We start from the raw sequence: 22,043 nt of genomic DNA, 5'->3' as shown, positions 1-22,043 counted from the left end.
TTTGTATTTTTAGTAGAGAAGGGTTTTCACCATGCTGGCCAGGCGGGTCTCGAACTCCTGACCTCATGATCCACCCGCCTCAGCTTCCCAAATTGCTGGGATTAAAGGCACGAGCCATTGCGCCAGCCAGCCATGATTTTCACCCTTTAAAATTTTTCTTGTTGGGTGTGGTGGCTCACACCCATAATCCCAGCACTTTGGAAGGCTGAGGCGGGTGGATCACCTGAAGTCAGGAGTTTGAGAACAGCCCGGACAACATGGCAAAACCCGTCTCTACTAAAAATATAAGAAAATCAGCCGGGTATGGTGGCGGGTGCCTATAATCCCAGCTACTCCCAGCTGAGGCAGCAGAATCACTTGAACCCGGCGGGTGGAGGCAGCAGTGAGCCAAGATGGTACCACTGCACTCCAGCCTGAGCTACAGAGTAAAACTCTATATCAAAAAAAAAAAAAAAAAACACAACACTTTCCTTTTTCATCCCCTCACTTAAGAGTATTACACTATTGTTGGCCAGGGCACGGTGGCTCACTCCTGTAATCCCAGCACTTTGGGAAGCCAAGGCGGGTGGATCACGAGGTCAGGAGATTGAGACCATCCTGGCTAACATGGTGAAACCCCGTCTCTACTAAAAAACACAAAAAATTAACCAGGCAGTGGCACGCACCTGTAGTCCCAGCTACTTGGGAGGCTGAGGCAGGAGAATGGCGTGAACCCGGGAGGCAGAGCTTGCAGTGAGCCGAGATCGCGCCACTGCACTCCAGCCTGGGTGACACAGAGAGACTCTGTCAAAAAAAAAAAAAACCAGAGTATTACTCTATTGTAATATTTAAAAGTATTACAATAATATCTTTACTGCTCTCTGCACCATGTTCTCATCATTTCAGTTTAAAAACAGTCAGCTACTTTATTGTGCTTTGTAGACCATTACAATTTTCCTTGCAGGCTGGGCATGATGGCTCACACCTGTAACTGCAGCACTTGGGGAGGCCAAGGAGGGAAGACGGCTTGAGGCCAGGAGTTCAAGACCAGCCTGGGCAACACAGTGAAACCCTGTCTCTACGAAAAATAAAAAAAAGAAAAAAATTATGCCGGGAGTAGTGGCTCACATCTGTAATCCCAGCACTTTGGGAGGCTGAGGTGGGTGGATCACCTGAGGTTAGGAGTTCGAGACCACCCTGGCCAATATGGTGACACACAGTCACTACTAAAAATATAAAAATTAGCCAGGCATGGTGACAGACGCCTGTAATCCCAGCTACTAGGGAGGCTGAAGCAGGAGAATCGCTTGAATCCGGGAGACGTAGGTTGTGATCTCGCAGTGAGCCGAGATCACATCATTGCACTCCAGCCTGGGCAACAAGAGCAAGACTCCATCTCAAAAAAAAAAAAAAAAGAAAAGAAAAGAAAAAAATTAGGCTGAACATGGTGGCTCACGTCTGTAATCCCAGCACTTTGGGAGGCTGAGATGGGTGGATCACCTAAGCTCAGGAGTTCAAGACCAGCCTGGCCAACATGGTGAAACCCTGTCTCTACTAAAAATACAAAAATTAGCCAGATGTGGTGGCAGGTGCCTGTAATCCCAGATACTCAGGATGCTGAGGAAGGAGAATCACTTGAGCCTGGGAGCTGGAGGTTGCAGTGAGCCGAGATCTAGCCACTGCACTCCAGCCTGGGCGAACTCCCTCTCAAAAAAAAAGAAAAAAAAAAAAATTAGCCAGACATGGTGGCTTGGACCTGTAATACCAAGCTACCTGGGAGGCTGAGGAGAAGGGAGGATCACTTGGGCCTGGGAGGTAGAGGCTGCAGTGAGCTGTGATTGTGCCACTGTACTCCTGCCTGGGAAACAGAGAGAAATCCTCCCAAAAGCAAAAAAAAAAAAAAAAAACTTTTCCTTGCATACAATATTGTAATATAAATTTAAAACTTATAATAATAAGTCCTTTGGGAGGCCAAGACGGGCAAATTATGAAGTCAGGTGAAACCCCATCTCTACCAAAAATACAAAAAAAAAAAAAAATTAGCCAGGCGTGGTGGCAGGAGCCTACAGTCCCAGCTACTAGGGAGGCTGAAGCAGGAGAATGGTGTGAACCTGGAAGGCAGAGCTTGCAGAGAGCCGAGATCACGCCACTGCACTCCAGCCTGGGCGACAGAGTGAGACTCCATTTCAGAAAAAATAAATAAATAAATAAATAAATAAATAAATAAATAAATAAAAGTACCAGCCAGGCACGGTGGCTTACACCTGTAATCCCAGCACTCTGGGAGCCAAGGCAGGTGGATCACAAGGTCAGGAGTTCAAGACCAGCCTGGCCAACATGGTGAAACCCCGTCTCTACTAAAAATAAAAAAATTAGCTGGGCATGGTGGCGTGCTTCTGTAATCCCAGCTACTTGGGAGGCTGAGGCAGGGGAATCACTTGAACCCGGGAGGCGGAGGTTGCAGTGAGCTGAGATCGCACCACTGCACTCCAGCCTGGGTGACAGAGTAAGACCCCGTCTCAAAACAAATAAAATTAAAAAATAAGATAGTAAGTCCCAATAGCTTAACAAATCAAACATTTTCAGTTTTCCTGGTTTTATTCTCTAGCCCTTGCTATCCACATACATACATAATTTTTACAGCACTGTAATTATCATATACATAACATTTTGTATTCAGCTTTTTTCATTCCTATAAATTTTCCTAAGTTGTCAAAAATTCTTCACAATGATCACTTTTAATTCACATTTAACAAATTAATTACCCTTATAGGCCATTTAGCATTATTATTTTTTTTTTTTTTTGAGACAGAGTCTCCCTCTGTCGCCCAGGCTGGAATACAGTGACGCGATCTCATCTCACTGCAACCTCTGCCTCCTGGGTTCAAGCAATTCCCCTGCCTCAGCCTCCTGAGTAGCTGGGATTACAGGTGCCTACCACCATGCCCAGCTAATTTTTTGTATTTTTTTAGTAGAGACGGGATTTCACCATGTTGGTCGGGCTCATCTCGAACTCCTGACCTCGTGATCCACCCACCTCAGCCTCCCAAAGTGCTGGGATTACAGGCGTGAGCATTAATCTTATTATGTAATTAACATGAACCATTGATTGATTGATTGATTGATTGAGACAGGATCTTGTTCTGTCCCCCAGGCTGGAGTGCAGTGGTGCGATCTCATCTCACTGCAACCTCCACCTCCCAGGTTCAAGCGATTCTCCTGCCTCAGCCTCCCGAGTAGCTGGGATTAAAGGCATGGGCCACCCCACCTGGCTAATTTTTGTATTTTTAGTAGAGACAGGGTTTCACCATGTTGGCCAGGCTGGTCTCAAATTCCTGACCTCAGGAGATCCACCTGCCTCAGCCTCCCAAAGTACTGGGATTATAGGCGTGAGCCACCGCGCCTGGCCTACAAACATTTTTTTAAAAATTAGCTGGGCATGGTGGCGTGCACCTGTAGTCCTAGCTACTCTGGAGTCTGAGGTGGGAGGATCACTTGTGCCAGGGAGGTTGAGGCTGCAGTGAGCTGAGATCATGCCACTGCACTCCAGTCTGGGTGAGAGTGAGACCCTGTCTCTTAAAAAAAATGGATTTTTAATATCTATACACAAATACACACACACACACACACACACACACACACACACACACACACACACAGGACATCTCTAAATGAAACATGTAGGCATTTAAAAGAATGAGACCTATCTATCTGAAACAGTGAGAAACATGTCCAAGATATATGGTAAGTGGGAAAAAGCAAGTTGCAGAAAAGTAGATACCATATGATTGCATTCATTTATTTAAAAATGTATATAGTTATCTGTATATGCTTGTATGAACATTTAAAAATTCAGTGCTTACCTTCCAGAAATGGAACTATGCTATGAGGGTGGAGTGGTTTTTTATTTTAAAAATAAAACCATGTAGTAGAGGCACAGTTCAATACAGCCATGCCATACTTCTGTGAAGAACACGAGTCCTTACTTCACAGCAACATTCCAACACACAGCAAAGGACTATGGACATTTTGCAAACCATGTATCTGATAAGGGACTTCTATCTAGAACATATAAAGTACTCTCACAACCAAATCATAATAAGACGAATAATCCAACTTTAAAATGGGTAAAGAATTCAAACAGACATTTCTCCAATGATTATAAATGATCGCTAGGCACAGAAAAAATGCTCAACATTATTAACCATCAGAGACAGGCAAACCAAACCTACAAGAGACACCATTTCATCCACACTAGAAAAACTATAATCAAAAAGACTGATGATAACAAGTGTTGGTAAGGATACGGAGAAACTGGAACCTTTACACATTGCTGGTAGGAATGTAAAGGTGGTGCAGCCACATTGAAAAAGTTTTAGAGTACCTCAAAAAGTTGAACATAGTTACTATATGACTCAGCAATTCTATTCCTAGGTATTCTACTCCCAAGAGAAATGAAAACCTATGTCCACACAAAAACTTTCGTACAAATGTTCATAGAATTATGTGTAATAGCCAAAGGGTGGAAACAACCCAAATGTCCATCAACAGATGAATGGATAAGTAAAATGTACTATGTTCATACAATGAAATATCATTTGGCAATAAAAAGAAAGTATTGGCACATGTTATAACATAAATGACCCTGGACAACGCTACATACTTTGTGATTCCATTTATGTGAAATATCTAGAATAGCAAACATGCAAACTAGTAGTGGGGTGGAGGGGAGAACTGAGAGGAAATGGGGAGTAATTGCTAATGGTTATAGTTTCTTTTGGGGGTGATTAATATGTTGCTAAATTGATTGTAGTGATGGCTGCGCAACTCTGAATATATTAAAATTCAATTTTTTTTTGAGACGGAGTTTCGCTCTTGTTGCCCAGACTGGAGTGCAATGGTGCAATCTCGGCTCACTGCAACCTCCGCCTCCTGGGTTCAAGCGATTCTCCTGCCTCAGCTTCCAGAGTAGCTGGGATTACAGGCGCCTGCCACCACACCCGGCTAATTTTTGTATTTTTCGCAGAGACGGGGGTTTCACCACGTTGGCCAGACTGGTCTCAAACTCCTGACCTCAGGTGATCCGCTGGCCTCGGCCTCCCAAAGTGCTGAGATTACAGGTGTGAGCCACCACACCCACGCTAAAATTCAACTAATTATCACTTTTTTTTTTTCTTTTTGAGACCAGTCTCTGTCACCCAGACGGGAGTACAGTGGCACAATCACGGCTCACTGTAGCCTGGAACTCCTGGGCTCAAGTGATCCTCTCACCTCTGCCTCCAAGTACCTGGGACTACAGGCACACGCTGATTTCACTTAAAAAAATTTTGTTTGTGGAAACGTGGGAGGGCCGTCTCCCTATGCTGCCCAGGCCTAATTACACATTTTAAATGTGTGAACTGTAAGGTATGTGAATTACATCACTAAAGCTATTTTAAAAAATAAAGGCGGGCATCTGTAAAGCAAAAAAAAAAAAAGGCACTCAAGTGTCTGTAGACAGCTGACTGCTCATAGAATTTCCAAATAGTGGACACTGACAATTAAAAAAAAAAATTTCCAAACAGTCAAAATACGCCAGGATAAAATTAGCTATGCATCTTATGGGTGTTTTTGAGTGATCTCCTTATCACGTTATTTTCTCACTAAACGTAAACTTGATCTACATACTCAGCAAGAAAAAACATTAAATACTGCACCGTTTTTTGTCAACTACAGGAAAACACAAGTATCTTCTGGTAAGATTCAGGACAAAGCCGACCACAATCTCGAACCTACAATTTCTCCCCACATCCTCACTTGATTATATCAGCTGATTTAGACACTTCCAAAGCAAAGGCTGACGCTGATTTTAAACAAATAATGGGCTGGCAATGGTATTCTTCTTTCCTCTTTTTAACTTCGTTATTATGTGGAAAAAACAAACGTCAAAAGCAAAAGGGGAAGGAATAAAAACTAGTTCGCGTTCCACAATAATATGTTTCAAAGCGACTTATAAGAATTTGTTCACTCTTTTGGCCAAAACTGGAGAAAAGGGAGGATAAAATTGTAAATTTCTAATATCTGATGTTAGACCTCAGTAACCTTTTTTTTTTTTTTTAATAGAAGAAAGGGTGAGGGGGAAACAATCTGCCCACGACACGCATGAGAAGCAAGCGCTAGGTGAGACCGGCAGGTCCTGAGAGGGCCTGGGCCAGCCCTGTCCCCGGCGCCCCCGCTGCGGCCTGGTGTGGCCCGTGGGCCCGGCGTCCCAGGCGGCGGAACTCTGCCTCGGCGGCGCCTGGGGACTCGCTCCGCGCCGAGGTCAGGCCGAGAAACGCGGCCAAGGCTCCCGAGGGCTCCACCCTCCCCTCTTTCACTCCCTCCCCTTGGCGGTCCCCTGAGGGAAACAGGCGGGGCGCATCGCTCAGAGACAAGTTGGGGGGGGTTGAGTCCTCAACGAAAAAAGCTCCGCCGCCTAGAGTGGCGGCCGCGGGTTATTAATAAACTCCGCTTCTGCCCAGACGCCGCTACCGCGGCCGGCCCATAAAAACGGCAAGGCCTGCGGCGGAGGCTGAGCAGCGGGAGCCGGAGCCCGGGCCCAAGCGGGCCCGCGCCGCCGCGCTGAGGGCGGCGGCCAGGCGGAGAATAATGCACACTGGGTAAAAACACATTTATATACGAACCTCCGAGAAAATTTTCCAACAATTCCTTCGTCCGACCACCATGCACCAGGACAGGAAACAGCCGTCCGGCCCCCAGGCCCCGCAACCCGCATAGTGTGTCTGAGGCCCGCCCCCAGCTTCCATTGGGCTGTCATTACATCACTCACAGGACGCTTCCGGTTTTCCATTGGCCCACGTTTGGTCGACGCGAAAGAAAACCGCCCTAGCCGCGCCCCCTCAACTGACGTCAGCCAAGCCTGACTTTACAGCCCGCCCCTGAGTGGCTCGCGCAAAGTGCAGAATCAAAGCTCCTGTGTCTGACTGGTTGACATAACCGCTTATCCCAGACGGACCCCGCCTCACTGACTAGCGAGTTATACCGATTCTGGGGCCCCAGCGGGAGGCGCCATTTTGTAGCGAGGGAGGGAGGCTGGTGCTTGTGATTACCCGGGAGGGAGCAGGGGTGACGAGCGCCATTTTCCCCACAGGGGCGAGGAGGCGGCTTTGGTTCTCCCGGTGGGCTTGCCGGAGTGCGTTCTGCAGACCAGAAGGGCTTTGCCTGGCGATTGCTGAATGCTGAATAGCAGCCTGCTGGGAGGGAAGTCGAAGGGAGAAATAGGACAGAAAGAGAGACCTGACCTCTCCCTGGAGGCTCTCAGTGTCGGCCGAGGCCCTTGGTCTTGCTCTAGGGCTCTGCATTCCCGAGAACTGCTGTATGCCGGGGATTGGCTTCCAAGCCTGCCTGAGCTTCTCCAGTCGCCCGGGCATCGCCATGCGGTGGGAGGGTGAGCCTTCCTCTGCTGCTGAAATTCCGGCGGCTTGGTAACCGGCCGGGGGGTCTTGGATTCCTCGGGGAGACACCACTGATGCTTTGTGCTTTCACGTAATTTGGATTTAAAAGTTGAAGGCGTCAGAAATGGTGTCGCTACGGTCTTTTGTATGTTCTTGTGTTGCGAACTAATAAAGGAAAGTCAAAAGGGTGGGAGAAGCATTCAGTCTGGTTCCCTAAAGTTACTAAGAATGGATACAAATTAGTTGTGGCCGTTGTGGTAATGCTTCTTGTAGCTCTTAACCCAGCCGTTTCTCAACCTTTGGATATACTTACTAGTCAGTTCCGAAGGCACTCAATACAAATTTGCGTTGGCGCACCAGGCCGACTAAAGATGAGGTGGGTGTATTAGACTCAAAATTTCTTAAGTCGGCCAGGCCAGGGGGTAGAATTGAACTACCAAGAGAATGAGAGGCTACCCTGTTGTAACAGATTTGGATCCCGCTTAGAAAAACAGGGAGAAAGCTGGATGATGTTCAACTTAACGTCTTGCATTTCAGACGATTATCGAATGGACGGGGATAAATAAAAAAGATGTTACAGATAGCCCTCTAAGTGTGGATAGTAAGTAAATATTTTGATTTACAATTAAGCCTACCTTGAGGTGCAGACCCTAACCGACGGATAGTTGAGTAACAGGGGCCTAGACGCCAATCGAAAGAAAATGGGACTTTAAGCTTTGTTTGAACACATATTCTGTTAATAAAGAAGTTTAAATCAGTTCGGATTACTGTTTTTTGTTTGTTTGTTTGTTTGTTTTTTGAGACGGAGTCTCGCCCTGTAGCCCAGACTGCAATGCAGTGGCACAATCTCAGCTCACTGCAACCTCCGCCTCCCAGGTCCAAGCGATTCTCCTGCCTCAACCTCCTGAGTAGCTGGGACTACAGGCGCCCACCATCACGCCCGGCTAATTTTTCTATTTTTAGTAGAGACGGGGTTTCACCATGTTGGGCCAGGCTGGTCTCGGACTCCTGACCACGTAATCCGCCCACCTCAGCCTACCAAAGTACTGGGATTACAGGTGTGAGCCACCGCGCCCGGCCCGGATTACTTTTTAAACCCTTAAAATAAAAGTGTCACATATAAAAAAAGGATTAGGTGGCCGGGCGCGGAGGCTCACGCCTGTAATCCCAGCACTTTGGGAGGCCAAGGCGGGTAGATCATGAGGTCAAGAGATCGATGAGGTCAGGAGATCGAGACCATCCTGGCTAACGCGGTGAAACCCCGTCTCTACTAAAAATACAAAAAAATTAGCAGGCGTGGTGGCGGGCGCCTGTAGTCCCAGCTACTCGGGAGGCTGAGGCAGGAGAATGGCGTGAACCCGGGAGGCGGAGCTTGCAGTGAGCTGAGATTGCGCCACTGCACTCCAGGCTGGGCAACAGAGCAAGACTCCATCTCAAAAAAAAAAAAAAAAGGCTTAGGTTACTTTTAACTGGAGGATTTTGCTAAGTTAAATCAGTCTCCTACCTAATGGATACATTCTCTGTTACAAAGAAGTAGCTCAGCTGAAAAACAAATGGTTTTAATTTATAATTTCTGTTCCCTCCACATGTATCTGTGTTTTGTAATTGGAAGTGTTTTTTAACCCATCAGAATATTTTTATGCAGTTCCACTAAGTCCCATGCCTGTAGGCTACTCATTAAAACACTATAATACAGAATCTCAAGAATTTTTTAATCGCCCTCTTATTGTAGATAACAATTACAGGACATCTTTGTATCCCCAGAAGCTACTGAGTTGTTCTAAAAATTGAATGGCGATGATGGTGGCGGTGGATAGGATGCTATAATTGTAACTGGATTCAGAGAGAAACCTAATTCTGATTTGTCACAGGTAATGGAACCTTGTGTTAACAGTATTTACCAGTGACTATAGAACAGAGTTCAAATGCACATAGTATTCAGAGCCATTCATAAGCTTAAAATGTTATCCCATTCATCTCCCTTCCCTTATATCGTGTTATATCAGGTCAAATTAATGGCTTGAAAACGTTTCCCTGTCAATCAATACTAGTCCAGGTTCTTAAATGCAGAAATTAAATAATTTCCCCAACTTCCTAAACGAGGTAACTTATTTGTAGCCCCCTTCAAAAACTGTTAAGATAATATTTTCTAAAACACTTCTTTCAGTAACTTAAAACTTACTGGAGAATTGGTTGGTTTTGGCATATTTATACCATGCTATAAGCATTAAAGTAGTATATATGTATACTATATATATATAGAAATGATATATATATGTATACTATATATGTAGAAATTATATATGGTATATATAGAAAAAAGATAAACGATGAGTTAAGCTTAAAAGCAATTATTTCAGGCCGGGCGCCGTGGCTCACACCTGTAATCCTAGCACTTTGGGAAGCCGAGGCGGGCGGATCACGAGGTCAGGAGTTCGAGACATGGTGAAACCCCGTCTCTACTAAAAATACAAAAATTAGCCGGGCGTTGTGGTGGGCGCCTGTAATCCCAGCTACTCAGCAGGCTGAGGCAGAAGAATGGCTTGAACCCCGGAGGCGGAGGTTGCAGTGAGCCAGGATCACACCACTCCACTCCAGCCTAGGTGACAGAGTGAGAATCCATCTAAAAAAAAAAAAAAAAGGCCGGGTGCGGTGGTTCACGCCTGTAATCCCAGCACTTTGGGAGGCCGAGGAGGGTGGATCACCTGAGGTCAGAAGTTCATGACCAGCCTGGTCAACATGGTGAAACCCCGTCTCTACTAAATATATGAAAATTAGCGGGGGTGGTGGCGGGCGCCTGTAGTCCTAGCTACTCGGGAAGCTGAGGCAGGAGAATCGCTTGAACCCGGGAGGCGGAAGTTGCAGGGAGCCCAGATCGCGCCATTGCGCTCCAGCCTGGGCAACAACAGCAAAACTTCGTCTCAAAAAAAAAAAAAGCAGTTATTTCTGGGAAAAGGGATTATAGGTGACTTCATTACTTTTTTTTTTTTGAGACAGAGTCTCTCTGTTGCCTAGGCTGGAGCACAATGGCTCGATCTCGGCTCACTGCAATCTCCACTTCCCGGGTTCAAGCGATTCTCCTGCCGCAGCCTCCCAGGTAGCTGGGATTACAGGCACGTGCCACTGTGCCTGGCTAATTTTTGTATTTTTTAGTAGAGATGGGGTTTCACCATGTTGGCCAGGCGAGTCTTGAACTCCTGACCTTGTGATCCCCCGCCTCGGCCTCCCAAAGTGGTGGGATTACAGGCATGAGCCACCGCGCCCGACCAAGTTATTTCTAATATATTTGAATGTTTTTATTGTGTACTTACTTTATTTTTTTAGTAAACTTCCCTAAGGGTGGAGAGTAGATTTTTTTTAAACATAAAATAATTTAAATCCAAACCAGTGGCTTGTTCTCCATTTGGAGTTGTAGCTATAGATTTGTCAGTTATCTCAGAACCTGTTGCCTCATCTGTAAGGTAAAACCACCCATTACACAATGTGATAGGGAGGATATATGAGAACAGAGATGCTTTTAAAGTGCTTAAATGTTAGCGCATCTCCACCATTCCCACTTTATGGTTCATAGCAGTCATTCCTAAGCACTTCGACAACTCCTTTGAGATTCTGATTAGAGCTATGAAAAACATACTAAGAAGTTTGCAGTTTGGGCCGGGCACAGTGGCTCATGCCTGTAATCCCAGCACTTTGGGAGGCCAAGGTAGGTGGACCACCTGAAGTCGAGAGTTCGAGACCAACCAGGCCAACATGGCGAAATCCCATCTCTACTAAAAGTACAAAAATTAGGCTGGGCACGGTGGCTCACACTTGTAATCCCAGCACTTTGGGAGGACGAGGCGGGCGGATCACAAGGTCAGGAGATCAAGACTATCCTGGCTAACACGGTGAAAACCCGTCTCTACTAAAAATACAAAAAATTGGCCAGGCACAGTGGCTCACGCCTGTAATCCCAGCACTTTGGGAGGCGGAAGTGGGCAGATCGCCTGAGGTCGGGAGTTTGAGACCAGCCTAGCCAGCATGGTGAAACGCTGTCTCTACTAAAAATGCAAAAATTAGCCGGGCATGGTGGCAGGTGCCTGTAATCCCAGCTACTTGGGAAGCTGAGGCAGGAGAATCGCTTCAACCCGGGAGGCGGAGGTTGCAGTGAGCCGAGATCGTGCCGTTGCACTCCAGCCTGGGCAACAGAGCAAGACTTTGTCCCAAAAAAGCAAACAAAAAAAAAAATAAATAATAAAAATACAAAAAATTATCTGGGCGTGGTGGCATGCGCCTACAGTCCCAGCTACTCAGGAGGCTAAGGCAGGAGAATCCCTTGAACCCGGGAGGTAGAGGTTGCAGTGAGCCGAGATCGCACCACTGCACTCCCGCCTGGGTGACAGAGCGAGCCTCCATCTCAAAAAAGCAAAAAACAAAAATTAGCCGGCCATAGTGGTGGGTGCCTGTAATCCCAACTGCTCGGGAGGCTGAGTCAGGATAATAGCTTGATCCTGCGGGGCGGAGGTTGCCATGGGCCAAAATCGTGCCACTTCACTCCAGGTTGGGCGGAAGAGCAAGACTCTGTCTCAAAAAAAAAAAAAAAAAAAAAAAGTTTGCATGCCGGGCGCCGTGGCCCACGCCTGTAATCCCAGCACTTTGGGAGGCAGAGGCCGGCGGATCACGAGGTCAAGAGATCCAGACCATCCTGGCTAACGCGGTGAAACCCCGTCTTTACTAAAAATTTTAAAAAAAAGTTAGCCGGGCGTGGTGGAGGGCACCTATACTCCCAGCTACTCGGGAGGCTGAGGCAGGAGAATGACGTGAACCCGGGAGGAGCTTGCAGTGAGCCAAGATCGCGCCACCGCACTCCAGCCTGGGCGACAGAGGGAGACTCTGTCTCAAAAATAAATAAATAAATAAGTAAATAAATAAATAAATAAAATAAAAAAGAAACCTGTGAAAATAATATTTTGAGATATAATTTGTTTATCATAAAATTCACCATTTTATACACGAGTATATATCTATATATATATATATACTCAGGTTGTGCAGACATCACCACTATCTAATCCAAAATTTTTTTTTTTTTCCCAAGGCAGAAGAATTTTTCTTAGTACAGAACAAAATGAAAAGTCTCCCATGTCTACTTCTTTCTACACAGACACGGCAACCATCCGATTTCTCAATCTTTTCCCCACCTTTCCCCCTTTTCTATTCCACAAAACCGCCATTGTCATCATGGCCCGTTCTCAATGAGCTGTTGGGTACACCTCCCAGATGGGGTGGTGGCCGGGCAGAGGGGCTCCTCACTTCCCAGTAGGGGCGGCCGGGCAGAGGCGCCCCTCACCTCCCGGACAGGGCGGCTGGCCGGGCAGGGGGCTGACCCCCCCCACCTCCCTCCCGGACGGGGCCGCTGCCGGGCGGAGACGCTCCTCACTTCCCAGACGGGGCGGCTGCTGAGCGGAGGGGCTCCTCGCTTCTCAGACGGGGCAGCTGCCGGGTGGAGGGGCGCCTCACTTCTCAGACGGGGCGGCCGGGCAGAGACGCTCCTCACCTCCCAGATGGGGTCGCGGCCGGGCAGAGGCGCTCCTCACATCCCAGACAGGGCGGCGGGGCAGAGGTGCTCCCCACATCTCAGACGATGGGCGGCCAGGCAGAGACGCTCCTCACTTCTTAGATGGGATGGCGGCCGGGAAGAGGCGCTCCTCACTTCCTAGATGGGATGGCGGCCGGGAGAGACGCTCCTCACTTTCCAGACTGGGCAGCCGGGCGGAGGGGCTCCTCACATCCCAGACGATGGGCGGCCAGGCGGAGACGCTCCTCACTTCCCAGACGGGGTGGCGGCCGGGCAGAGGCTGCAATCTCGGCACTTTGGGAGGCCAAGGCAGGCGGCTGGGAGGTGGAGGTTGTAGCAAGCTGAGATCGTGCCACTGCACTCCAGCCTGGGCACCATTGAGCACTGAGTGAGCGAGACTCCGTCTGCAATCCCGGCACCTCGGGAGGCCGAGGCTGGCGGATCATTCACGGTTAGGAGCTGGAGACCAGCCCGGCCAACACAGCGAAGCCCCGTCTCCACCAAAAAAATACGAAAACCAGTCAGGCGTGGCGGTGCGCGCGCCTGTAATCGCAGGCACTCGGCAGGCTGAGGCAGGAGAATCAGGCAGGGAGGTTGCAGTGAGCTGAGATGGCAGCAGTACAGTCCAGCTTCGGCTCGGCATCAGAGGGAGACCGTGGAAAGAGAGGGAGAGGGAGACCGAGAGGGAGAGAGGGGGAGGGGGAGGGGGAGGGGGAGAGGGAGAGGGATCCAAAATATTTTATCACCCCTGTAAGAAACCCCATACTCATTAGCAGTCACTTCCATTCCTTCTTTCCCCCAGCTTCTGGCAACCATGACTAACTTTCTGCCCTTTTGGATTTATCTATTCTGGACATTACATTTTAATGGAATCTTTTTTGTCTGACTTCATTATAGCACAATGTTTTCAAGCCTCATCCAGGTTGTAGGGTGTTAACAGTACTTAATTCCCTTTTATTGCCAAATATTTGGTTGTGTATATACCCGATTTGTTTATCGATTTATAGATATTTGGGTTGTTTCCACCTTTTGGCTATTATCAATAATACTACTATGAACATTTGTGTGCAAGTATTTTTTGCGGACCTTGTGTTTCATTTCTTTTGGTATATATACCTAGGAGTGGAATTGCTGGGTCATGTCTACATAAAACAATATTTTCAACCTTTTGAGAAACTGCCAAACTTCCACAACAAATAAGCACTTTACATCCCATCAGCAATGTATGAGGGTTTCAATTTTTTTTTTTTTTTTTAGACGGAGTCTTGCTCTGTTGCCCAGGCTGAGTGCAGTGGCATGATCTCGGCTCACAGCAAGCTCCGCCTCCCGGGTTCACACCATTTTCCTGCCTCAGCCTCCCGAGTACCTGGGACTACAGGCGCCCACCACCACGCCCTGCTAATTTTTTGTATTTTTAGTAGAGACGGTTTCACTGTGTTAGCCAGGATGGTCTTGATCTCCTGACCTCGTGATCTGCCCACCTCGGCCTCCCAAAGTGCTGGGATTACAGGCGAATTTCTCCATATTCTTACCAAAGCTTCCAGTTGTCCATCTTTTTTGAGATGGAGTCTCACGCTGTCACCCAGGCTGAAGTGCGGTGGCATGATCTCGGCTCCTCCACTTCCGGACTTGAAGTGATTCACCTGCCTCAGCCTCCTGAGTAGCTGGGATTACAGGCTTGTACCACCATGCTCAGCTAATTTTTTTGTATTTTTAGTAGAGACAGGTTTCACTACATTGGCCAGGGTGGTCTCAAACTGTTGACCTCAAGTAATCCACCTGCCTGGGCCTGGGAAAGTCCTGGGATAACAGGCGTGAGCCACTACGCCCAGCCCATCTTTTCTTTATTATAGTCATACTAGTAGGCGTGAAGTGGCATCTCATTGTTTCTGATTTGCAGTTCCCTAATGACTGATGATGTCGATCATCTTTTTCTGTGATACTGGCCATTTGTATATATTCATCAGATAAATGTCTACTGATTCCTTGCCCATTTTTTAACTGAGTTGTCTCTGTTGCATTGCAAAAGTTGTTCACATATTCTGGATATTAGCCTGTTATATACTTTGCGAATATTTTCTCCCTTTCTCTGGCTTGTCTTCACTTTCTGGAAAGCGTCTTTTGGGCACAGTGGCTCATGCCTGTAATCCCAGCACTTTGGGAGGCCGAGGCAGGTGGATCACCTGAGGTCAGGAGATCAAGACCAGCCAGGTCAACATGGTGAAACCCCGTCTTCATTAAAAATACAAAAAATTGGCCGGGCTAGTGGCTCACACCTGTAATCCCAGCACTTTGGGAGGCCGAGGTTGGGAGATCACCTGAAGTCAGGAGTTGGAGACCAGCCTGGTCAACATGGCAAAACCCTGTCTCTACTAAAAATATAAAAATTAGCCGGGCATAGTGGTGGGCGCCTGTAATCCCAGCTACTTGGGAGGCTGCAGCAGGAGAATCGCTTGAACCTGGGAGGTGGAGGTTGCAGTGAGCCGAGACTGCGCCATTGCATTCCAGCCTGGGCAACAGAGTGAAACACCGTCTAAAAAAAAAATACAAAAAGTTAACTGGGCATGGTTGTATGTGCCTGTAGTTCCAGCTACTTGGGAGGCTGAGGCAACAGAATTGCTTGAACCCAGGAGGCGAAGGCTGCAGTGAGCTGACATTGTGCCACTGCATTTTAGCCTGGGCAGCAGAGTGAAACTCTGTCTCAGAAAAAAAAAAAAAAAAAAAAGCCAGGCGCAGCGGCTCACACTTGTAATCCCAGCACTGTGGGAGGCCCAGGTGGGTGGATCATGAGGTCAGGAGATTGAGACCATCCTGGCCAACGTGGTGAAACCCCGTCGTTACTAAAAATACAAAAATTAAGGCTGGGCACAGTGGCTCACACCTTTAATCCCAGCACTTTGGGAGGCCGAGGTGGGAGGATCACCTGAGGTCGGGAGTTCAAGACCACCCTGACCAACATGGAGAAACCCTGTCTCTACTAAAACTACAAAATTAGCCAGGTGTGGTGGCACATGCCTGTAATCCCAGCTACTCGGGAGGCTAAGGTGGGACAATTGTTTGAACCCGGGACGTGGAGGTTGCATGCAGTGAGCTGAGATCATGCCATTGCACTCCAGCCTGGGCAACAAGAGTAAAACTCTGTCTCAAAAAAAAAAAAAAAAAAAAAAAAATTGGCCAGGCATAGTGGCGGTCGCCTGTAGTTCCAGCTACTCTGGAGGCTGAGGCAGGAGAATTGCTTGAACTCAGGAGGTAGAGGTTGCAGTGAGCCGCGATCGTGCCACTGCACTCCAGGCTGGTGACAGAGCGAGACGAGACTCTGTCTAAAAAAAAAAAGAAAGTGTCCTTGAAGCACAAAATTTGTGATGAAGTCCAATTTGATTTTTTCTTTCTTTGCTTGTGTTTTGATGTTGTATTAAGAAACCAGTCCCTCATCCAAAGTCATGAAGATTTATGCCTATGTTTTTTTGTTTTGAGACAAGCGTCTCTCTCTGTCACCCAGGCTGGAGTGCAGTAGCATGATCACAGCTCACTGCAGCCTCAATTTCCCTGGGCTCAGGTGATCCTCACATCTCAGCCTCCCAAGTAGCTGGGATTACAGTTGTGTGCCACCATGCCTGACTAATTTTTGTGTTGTTTTGTAGAGACAGGGTTTTGCCTTGTTTCCCAGGCTGGCCACATACTCCTAGGCTCAAGGGATCCACCCACCTTTGAAAGTGCTAGGATTACAGGCATGAGCCACCATGCCCAGCCCTATTCCTGTTTTTATCCTAATTTTATAGTTCGAGGTCTTACATTTAGACCTTTAATCTACTTTAGTTAATTTTTATGTATGATGTGAAGTAAGAGACCACCTTCATGTTTTGGATGTAGATAGCCGGCTGTCTCAGGGCCATTTGTTGAAGATTCTTTCTCATATTGAGTGATCTTGGCACCCTTGTTGGAAATCAGTTGACCATAAATGTAAGGGTTTATTTCTGGACTATCAATTTTATTCCATTGGTCTATGTATGCCTTTTTATTTATTTATTTATTTATTTATTTTTTGAGACGGAGTCTTGCTTTGTCGCCCAGGCTGGAGTGCAATGGCATGATCTTGGCTCACTGCAATCTCGGCCCCCTGGGTAAAAGCAATTCTCCTCCCTCAGCCTCCTGAGTAGCTGGGATTACAGGCGTGTGCCACTGCGCCTGGCTAATTTTTGTATTTTTAGTAGAGACGGGGTTTCATCATGTTAGCCAGTGTTGCGGGAAGTCAGGGACCCTGAATGGAGAGACCGGCTGGATCCATGGCAGAAAAACATAAATTGTGAAGATTTCATGGACACTTATCAGTTCCCAAAATGAATACTTTTATAATTTCCTACACCTGTCTTTACTGCAGTCTCTGAACATAAATCGTGAAGATTTCATGGACATTTATCACTTCCCTAATAATACTCTTATAATTTCTTATGCCTGTCTTTACTTTAATCTCTTAATCCTGTTGTCTTCATAAACTGAGAATGTACATCACCTCAGGACCACTATTGTACAAACTGATTGTAAAACGTGTGTTTGAACAATATGAAATCAGTGCACCTTGAAAAAGAACAGAATAACAGCGATTTTCAGGGAACAAGGGAATATAACCATAAGGTCTGACTGCCTGTGGGATTGGGCAGAATAGAGCCATATTTTTCTTCTTGCAGAGAGCCTATAAATGGACATGCAAGTAAGAGAGAGATTGCTGAATTCTTTTCCCAGCAAGGAATAACCTGGGAAACGAGCGCATTCCTGGGGGGAGGTCTATAAAAGCCCGCTTTGGGAGTGTCTGTCTTACGCAGTTGAGATAAGGACTGAAATACGCCCTGGTCTCCTGCAGTACCCTAAGGCTTACTAGGATTGGGAAATTCCAGCCTGGTAAATTTTGGTCAGACCGGTTCTCTGCTCTCGATCTCTGTTTTCTGTTAAGATGTTTATCAAGACAGTATGTGCACAGCGGGACATAGATCCTCATCAGTAATTCTAATTTTGCCTTTGCCTTGTGATCTTTATTGCCCTTTGAAACGTGACCTTTGTGACCTACTCCCTGTTGGTACACCCCCTCCCCTTTTCAAGTCCCTAATAAAAACTTGCTGGTTTTGCAGCTCAGGGGACATCATGGGCCTACCGATATTTGATGTCACTCCCGGAGGCCCAGCTGTAAAATTCCTCTCTTTATACTCTTTCTATTTCTCAGACCAGTTGACACTTAGGGAAAATAGAAAGAATGTACGTTGAAATATTGGGGACTGTTTCCCCCGATAATCCAGGCTGGTCTCGAACTCCTGATCTCAGTTGAGCCACCTGCCTCAGCCTCCCAGAGTGCTGGGATTACAGGTGTGAGCCACCGTGCCCAGCCCCATTGGTCTATTCCTACACCAGTACAATGCTATTGTGCTACTAAATCATGTTCTTTTTGAAGATTGTTTTGGCTATGCTAGGTCCCATGTATTTTCATATAAATTTTAAGATAAGCATGTCAGTTCCTGCAAAGATAACTGGGATTATATAGGAACCACACCTAATCTATAGATACATTTGGGGAATTTTGCCATCCTCACAATATTGTCTTCCAGTTCATGAATGTGGGGTGTCTTTCATCTTTTCTTTCAACAGCATTCTGTAGTTTTTTGTGTCCAAGTTTTGTACTTACTTGCTCCTGTTTTTTAATGCTGTTGTAAATGGAATTTTCTTTTCCTTTTTTTTTTTTTTTTAAGAGATGACATCTTGCTCTGTTGCCCAGGCTGGAGTGCAGTGGCGTGATCTTGGCTCATTGCAACCTCCGCCTCCTGGGTTCAAGTGATTCTTCAGCCTCCCGAGTAGGTAGGACTACAGGCGTGTGCCACCAAGCCCAGCTAGTTTTTTTTTGTATTTTTTAGTAGAGACAGGGTTTCACCATGTTAGCCAGGATGGTCTCCATCTCCTGACCTCGTGATCTGCCCACCTCAGCCTCCCAAAGTGCTGGGATTACAGGCATGAGCCACTGCGCCTGGCTGGAATTTTCTTAATTTCATTTTCAATTCATTTATTACTCTTGTATAGAAATACCACCAATTTTTTTTTTTGAGATGGAGTTTCGCTCTTTTGCCCAGGCTGGAGGGCACTGGCATGATCTTGGCTCACTGTAACTCCTGCCCCCCAGGTTCAAGCAATTCTCCTGCCTCAGCCTCCTAAGTAGCTGGGATTATAGCGCCCACCACCACGCCTGGCTAATTTTTTGTATTTTTAGTAGAGATGGGGTTTCGCCATGTTGGCCAGGCTGGTCTCGAACTCCTAACCTCAGGTAATCCACCAGCCTTGGCCTCCGAAAGTGTTGGGATCACAGGCGTGAGCCACCACACCTGGCCAATACCACCAATTTTTATATATTGATCTTGTGTCCTGCAACCTTCAAGTTGTGTATTTTTTTTTTTTTTTTTTGAGACAGCATCTTGCTCTGTCGCCCAGGCTGGAGTGTAGTGGGGGGATCTTGGCTCACTGCAACCTCTGCCTCTGCCTCCCAAGTACCTGGGATTACTGGCGCCCACCACTACGCCCAGCTAATTTTTTTGTTTTTAGTAGAGACGGGGTTTCACTATGTTGGCCAGGCTGGTATGGAACTCCTGACCTCAGATGATCCACCCATCTCAGCCTCCCAAAGTGTTGGGATTACAGGCCTGAGCCACTGCGCCTGGCCTGTGTGTGTATATCCTTTATGGCTTTCTAGATATAAGATCATGTCATCTGTGAATACAGTTTTAATTTCCTTTCCAATCTGCATGTCTTCTATTTCTTCTTTCCTATTTTCCCTGACTAGGACTTCCTGTACAATGTTGAATAGAAGTGGCAGAAGGGAGCATCCTTGTCTTCGTCTTTGGTAGAACATTTTTCTTTCACTATCAAGTCTATTAGCTTTATAGTTTTGTTAGATGCATTTTATCAGATTAAGGAAGTTCCTTTTTCTAGTTTCTTGGATTTGTTTAAAAAAGATTCAGAAAGAAACCTTAAAATGCTCCAGTAGACTGGGTGCGGTGGCACACACCTGTAATCCCAACACTTTGGGAAACCGAGGCAGTCAGATCACCTGAGGTTGGGAGTTTGAGACCAGCCTGACCAACATGGAGAAACCCCGTCTCTACTAAAATCACAAAACTTAGCTGGATGTGGTGGCACATGCCTGTAATCCCAGCTACTGGGGAGGCTGAGGCAGGAGAGTCTCTTGAACCCGGGAGGCAGAGGTTGAGGTGAGCCGAGATCATGCCATTGCACCCCCGCCTGGGCAACAAGAGCGAGATTCCATCTCCAAAAAATAAAAAGGCTCTGGTAGTTATAGAGCTCAAATATTGTGTGTAATTGACAAATCCCAATTTATATATGAAAGTAGAATCTATTATTATCTTTTTTCTGAGACAGGTCTTACTCTGTCGCCCAGGTTGGAGTGCAGTGGTGCGATCTTGGCTCACTGCAACCCCCGTCTCCCTGGGTGAAGCAATTCTCCTGCCTCAGCCTTCTGAGTAGCTGGGATTACAGGCATGCGCCACCACGCCCAGCTAATTTTTGTATTTTTAGTAGAGATGGGGTTTCACCACGTTGGCCAGGCTGGTCTTGAACTCCTGGCCTCAGGTAATCTGCCAGCCTCAGCCTCCCAAAGTGCTGGGATTACAGGAATCAGCCACCATGCCCAGCCTATTATTATTTTTTAAGACAGGGTCTTGCTGTATTGCCTAGGCTAGTCCTGAACTCCTGGGCTCAAGCGATCCTCCCGCCTTAGCCTTCCAAAGTGCTTGGATTACAGGCATAAGCCACCGTGCCTGGCCCAGCATCTATAAATATATAAAGGAGAATTCTCACCTGTGCCTTAACACCTGGAGGGGGCCGGGCGCAGTGGCTCACGCCTATAATCCCAGCACTTGGGAGGCCGAGGCAGGTGGATCACGAGGTCAGGAGTTCCAGACCAGCCTGGCTGAGATGATGAAACCCCTTCTCTACTAAAAATAGAAAAATTAGCCGGGTGCAGTGGCAGGCACCTGTAATCCCAGCTACTCAGGAGGCTGAGGCAGGAGAATCACTTGAACTTGGATGGCAGAGATTGCAGTGAGCCAAGATCGTGCCACTGCACTCCAGCCTGGGTGACTTAAAAGACTCCATCTCAGGGAAAAAAAACAAAACAAAAAAACACCACCACCACCAAAAAAACACCTGGAGTGGGGATGACTACCTCACACAGACACACACACACACAAGAACTTATGTATTTCTCCTATAGTGCTAAAACCAAAGATTTTGCCTAGCTTAAGAACCACATTGTCCAGCTTCTTTTGATATGCATGGTCCTAAGAATATGTTTTGACCCTTTATATAAGGGGCAACAATGAGTACAGCCTACTGTATTGGTCCCTAAAGGAAAGGGATATATCTGTCCCCATTGTTGGTTTTATGCAGTCATAATACTACATACAAATCTATTCAGTGGTAATACTACATACAAAGGATGAAGGGCCTAGAACAGTATTGGATCACTTCAGTTAGCTAAGTTACAGCCTGGGTCTAGAAGACCTTTGGAGAAGCATACTGCTTCTGCTAATGCTAGTTTTTGGATTGCCAGGTCAACTTAAAATGTTAACTGTTTATGTTAAAGAATCTATTGTCCTAGCCTTCTCTAATTTGGAGGTCTGATTTAGGTAACTCCCCCAGTTGAGAGATGACAGTACTATCTCCAAGAGCACTTTCCAGGTAACCTTTGTTTACCATGAGCCAAAGTGTGAAGTGGCTATTGCAAGAATGGCCAACTCACCAAGGATAAAAGCTAGAATTCAGTAGGCACTGATAAACGGTCACAGAAAATCTTTACCAAAATTTAAATTACAAAGAACAGAACTGACAGTTTTATAACTGATGTTTTAAATTTAAGTCATTTATTTTACAAACAGAGACTACCTATTATACTTAAGACATTGTGTTAGATCTTTGCCAAAGACATGGTTTAGTCATACTAATGTAATCCATTTTTTAACTTTCCATATTAATTTAATTTTTAATTCATTTTTCTTTATGCTTGCTTCAGGGGCTACATCTGG

General features: G+C 46.6%; 1 protein-coding gene across 7 annotated transcripts in view; it reads right to left on the bottom strand.

Moving 5' to 3' along the window:
• ZNF143 (zinc finger protein 143) overlaps positions 1–6,803 on the bottom strand; it is a 63,089-nt gene extending 56,286 nt beyond the window's left edge. For 2 of the 7 annotated variants that reach the window (XM_055355424.2, XM_055355425.2), the window contains exons 1-2: positions 6,642–6,723; positions 666–783 (exon numbers count right to left, since the gene is read on the bottom strand). Coding sequence is in view for 4 of the 7 variants with exons in the window: in XM_055355421.2 (XP_055211396.2) it covers positions 6,638–6,775 (138 nt within the window). In the remaining 3 variants the exon portion in view is untranslated. Of the gene's footprint in view, positions 1–665; positions 784–6,637 lie in introns of all 7 variants that reach the window. The other 5 variants (XM_055355421.2, XM_055355422.2, XM_031007699.2 and 2 more) reach the window with 4 other exon arrangements.
• Positions 6,804–22,043: the final 15,240 nt, after the last annotated feature.

This window comes from Gorilla gorilla, chromosome 9 (assembly GCF_029281585.2).
Source record: "Gorilla gorilla gorilla isolate KB3781 chromosome 9, NHGRI_mGorGor1-v2.1_pri, whole genome shotgun sequence".
Classification (NCBI taxonomy): domain Eukaryota; kingdom Metazoa; phylum Chordata; class Mammalia; order Primates; family Hominidae; genus Gorilla; species Gorilla gorilla.
Note: the sequence above shows the minus strand (reverse complement) of the source record. Positions and strands in the feature narration are given on the sequence as shown.